Source organism: Dermacentor variabilis, chromosome 6 (genome assembly GCF_050947875.1).
Source record: "Dermacentor variabilis isolate Ectoservices chromosome 6, ASM5094787v1, whole genome shotgun sequence".
Lineage (NCBI taxonomy): Eukaryota > Metazoa > Arthropoda > Arachnida > Ixodida > Ixodidae > Dermacentor > Dermacentor variabilis.
Window position 1 is genome coordinate 12,246,896 of NC_134573.1, and position 3,304 is coordinate 12,250,199.

Consider the following 3,304-nt stretch of genomic DNA (forward strand, 5'->3'; position numbering starts at 1 on the left):
GATGATGATGATGATAGTGCTGACTAGAAGGTAGCCTCCTTTCGTTTGTGAAAAAGCTCAGATTTATTTTCTCGCAGTCTTTTTTTCTTCTAGGTGTCATTTTAGATTGCACTGCTTGCAACATGACACGTGTGTTGGTTGCCGGTGACTCGATGGTGAAATATACGCGGACCAGTATTTCCCATCGCGTCGTAGTTTGTCAGTCAGTGTTGCCGCGCATAGAGGAGTAAGGTTTGAGCATTTGGTGTCAATGATTGCTCACAAGCTAGCTGGTTTTGATGTTGTCATTGTGCACGTTGGCACTAACAACACTGTTGACAGTGTCGGCGTGTGCATGGACAAGTATCGCCAGCTCGCTCAGGGGATCATTGAGAGAAATACCATGGTGCATGTAGCTTTTTCTGCCATTCTTCCTCGGGGGCAGAATCAGTACAGCTCATGGGAAGCTCAGTCCTCATGGTTGCATGACCTGAATGATAACTACGAAAAGATTAACACAGCCCTGATGCAGTACTGCCACGAGTGCGGCTACACACTCCTGGGTGGTCTCGTGGACAACTGGCCCAGTTGCCTGAGCAGAGATGGTGTCCACTCGAGCCGCTTTGGTAACAAGGTGCTGGCAGACTTCCTGTACCAGGGGGCCTGCACCCTGTCCATCCATCTGTAGAGAAGCCGCATCCAGCAGTCCTACAAGGAGACCCAGGCACCTTCTTCATAGACCAGTTGGACTCGGCAGGACAGCATCCCTGCCATCTCCGAGGCTGACTTTCCCCCGCTTGGTTTGCATATTTTAATTTCTTTGCAAGCAGCAAGTGGACCTTCCACAGCACCAGCTCCTGTCTGGAAAGCCAGCACTGCTCCCTTGCAGAGGCACGGCACCAACCAGCCTACCAGAACCCTTCAAGGTGCTGGATTTTCACTTGTTGGCGGTGTCCGTGTCCGTTGCAAGGGAAGCAAGGCTTGGTTCAGCTGGGACAGCCTGCCTTCCCCCACTTTCCATGGCACAAGTGTACCAAGTAGGGGAAAAGCCGAGGGGAGGTCTGCTGAGCCAATGATCCCTGGTCGAGGTGCAAGCAGCACTTGTGTCTGGAAAACTAGGAGAGCCACACAAAAGCATGAGAGTGCTCCTGCTGTGTGCTCACCTGTGGGGGAAGGAGAGGCCAGTGCTCAAGAAGCAGCTGTGCCAGAGGCTGTCTCCCACTGTGGCGAGAGGGAGTGGAAACTGGTAGTATCGAGGAGGAGGCGTAAGGCTGCAGCACTGCACAAGCAAGAATGGAGCTGTGACCTGGCTGCAGACAGGAAAGGCAAAGTTCTTGCTGTGACAGCTGCCAAATTCGTGAAGTTCGCTTCACCTTTAAGAGCAGTTGTAAGCCAGAAACAGACATGCATTGACAGTATAAAGTCTGAGTCTGCTCCTTCTGCTGTCTCTGGTAGCAAGCTTGAAGGACAAGCCATTGCCCCTCATGACGCCATTTGTGATAGTTTTGTCAAGGTGCAGCATGTGGCTAGCAGGCAGAATAAAGACTGCTTGGTAGTTGCTATGGCTTAGTGCAGACCTGGCATAAATGGTGTTCCAAATGAGGTCATTGTCTGCAAATGCTGTAGGTCAGAAACAATTCAAGATGGAGGGCAGATGACGAGCAATCCTGGCACAGAGGCTGGTGACCTTGACAAAGCTGCGTGCATTGCTCCCACGCGACGTAGGTGTTGTGAGGCTGCTTTGACATCCAGCTGCAGGCCTGCCAGCTCTGATGCCCAGGCTGTTTGTGAAGGAGCTGGTGCTAACACAACCAGAGTTCCTAACACTGTCACTTTATTGCATGGGGGAGGCAGCAAAGTTTATTTAAATGCAATATTTGATAATTTTATTTCCTTTAAGCAAAGCCTTGATGAATGGTGCAGGGAGGGCAAGCACGTAGTCACAATAAATAGGTCTCATAGAAGTCCATTTGCAACAGTATCTAAAGAGTTTGAGTATAATAGGATTTCATATAGCTGTGTTCATGGTCGTGCTATAAAACCAAGAGGCACAGGAAAGCGACCCAAGCAAGCATACAATGGTACTGGTTGTGAAATGGCAGTTTCAGTAAGCCTGTGCAAATCACCTACTCTTCACTACAAAATAACCAAGCTGCAAGCTAAGCATAATCACACCACGAAGTATTATGACTTGTATCCTCAAAGCAGGCTTCTAAACGATGCAGAGAAGGTCGAATTCTTTGATTTTGCCAAATGTAATATTGGCCCAAAGTATTTTAAAAATTTGGTCGAACAGAAAACGGGCAAGAAATTAACTACAAAAGATGTTAACAATTACAAGCAAAGGTTTTCTATTCCTATCCGCAACGAGCAGGCTCACCGAGAAATGGTTTTAGAAAAAATAGCCACCTTGTTAGCAAATAATCCAAACTGGGTCATTCACTATGAGAAGAATCAAATAAGCTGCAATTTGTGCTACTTCAGACAACGCACATGCGTGAGATTTTGGAAAAGTACCCAGAGATTTTATTTATTGATGGAACATATAAAGTAAACATTGAAGGCTATATCTTGTACTCTATATTGGTTGAAGATGGTGGAGGTCGTGGAAGACCTGTGTGTTATGCCTTTTTGCAAAATGATATGACTGAAATTGTGGAGGCTATGTTTGCCAAGTTTGCAGAGTTTAACCCGTTCATTGTATCTGCTTGCAGAGTAGTCATGATAGATAAAGACATGAACGAGCTACGCATTTTGACCAAGATTCTTCCTAATTCTGAAATTTTGTTGTGTACATGGCATGGGCTGCACAGTGACATGTTCATCTCAGAGTGCAAGTTGCAGATTCTGTTTAATCCTTTGTACTTCACCTGCGTTTTTTTCCGTCTTGTACAGGTCCACTGATGTACCAGCTGCATGCATTCACACTACCATCAAGTCATCAGGAGCGTCTGTACCTCTATCTAAATATTGCACTATTGTCTAAGATGGAAAATCAGACTTGTATATTTTGCTGTAATGGTTCTGCCAATAAAAGATTGATTATACATATTTATTTTCTTGCAAAGCTGGCATTGTGTATGTAACAGGCCAGTGCAGCATATAAGCTATAACTTTTTTTTGCAAATGCATAACACTCACCTGCTATGAAGCCAACTTGCACTGCATAGTGAATATGAAACACAGAAGATGATTGTGCACCATCTTGAGTGCCTTCGCATTCTTATTTAGGAGTATTTTGCATCAGCTATGCAGCACAACTTGGCTTCCATGTTCAAGAACAAACTAGCCTACACACAAGTTTCTTTTTGCACTAACTACGTTA

At 45.7% G+C, this 3,304-nt stretch overlaps 1 protein-coding gene across 3 annotated transcripts; it reads left to right on the top strand.

Annotated features, from left to right (window-relative positions):
* Window positions 1-309: 309 nt before the first annotated feature.
* LOC142584626 (uncharacterized) lies at window positions 310-3,032 on the top strand. Of its 3 annotated transcripts, none has more exons than XM_075694770.1 (2): window positions 310-1,304; window positions 2,875-3,032. In XM_075694770.1, the coding sequence occupies exon 1, from the start codon at window positions 335-337 to the stop codon at window positions 665-667; it is 333 nt and encodes a 110-aa protein (XP_075550885.1). In that variant the 5' UTR covers window positions 310-334; the 3' UTR covers window positions 668-1,304; window positions 2,875-3,032. The 3 variants fall into 3 exon arrangements, with proteins under 3 accessions (XP_075550885.1, XP_075550888.1, XP_075550887.1); XM_075694773.1 differs by having other exon boundaries at window positions 310-905; window positions 2,875-3,023; XM_075694772.1 differs by having other exon boundaries at window positions 311-779; window positions 2,875-3,028.
* The last annotated feature ends 272 nt before the right edge of the window (window positions 3,033-3,304 follow it).

Coding starts and splice junctions, on each gene's coding strand:
- LOC142584626 (XM_075694770.1), top strand. CDS start 335: ATGGACAAGTATCGCCAGCTCGCTCAGGGGATCATTGAGAGAAATACC.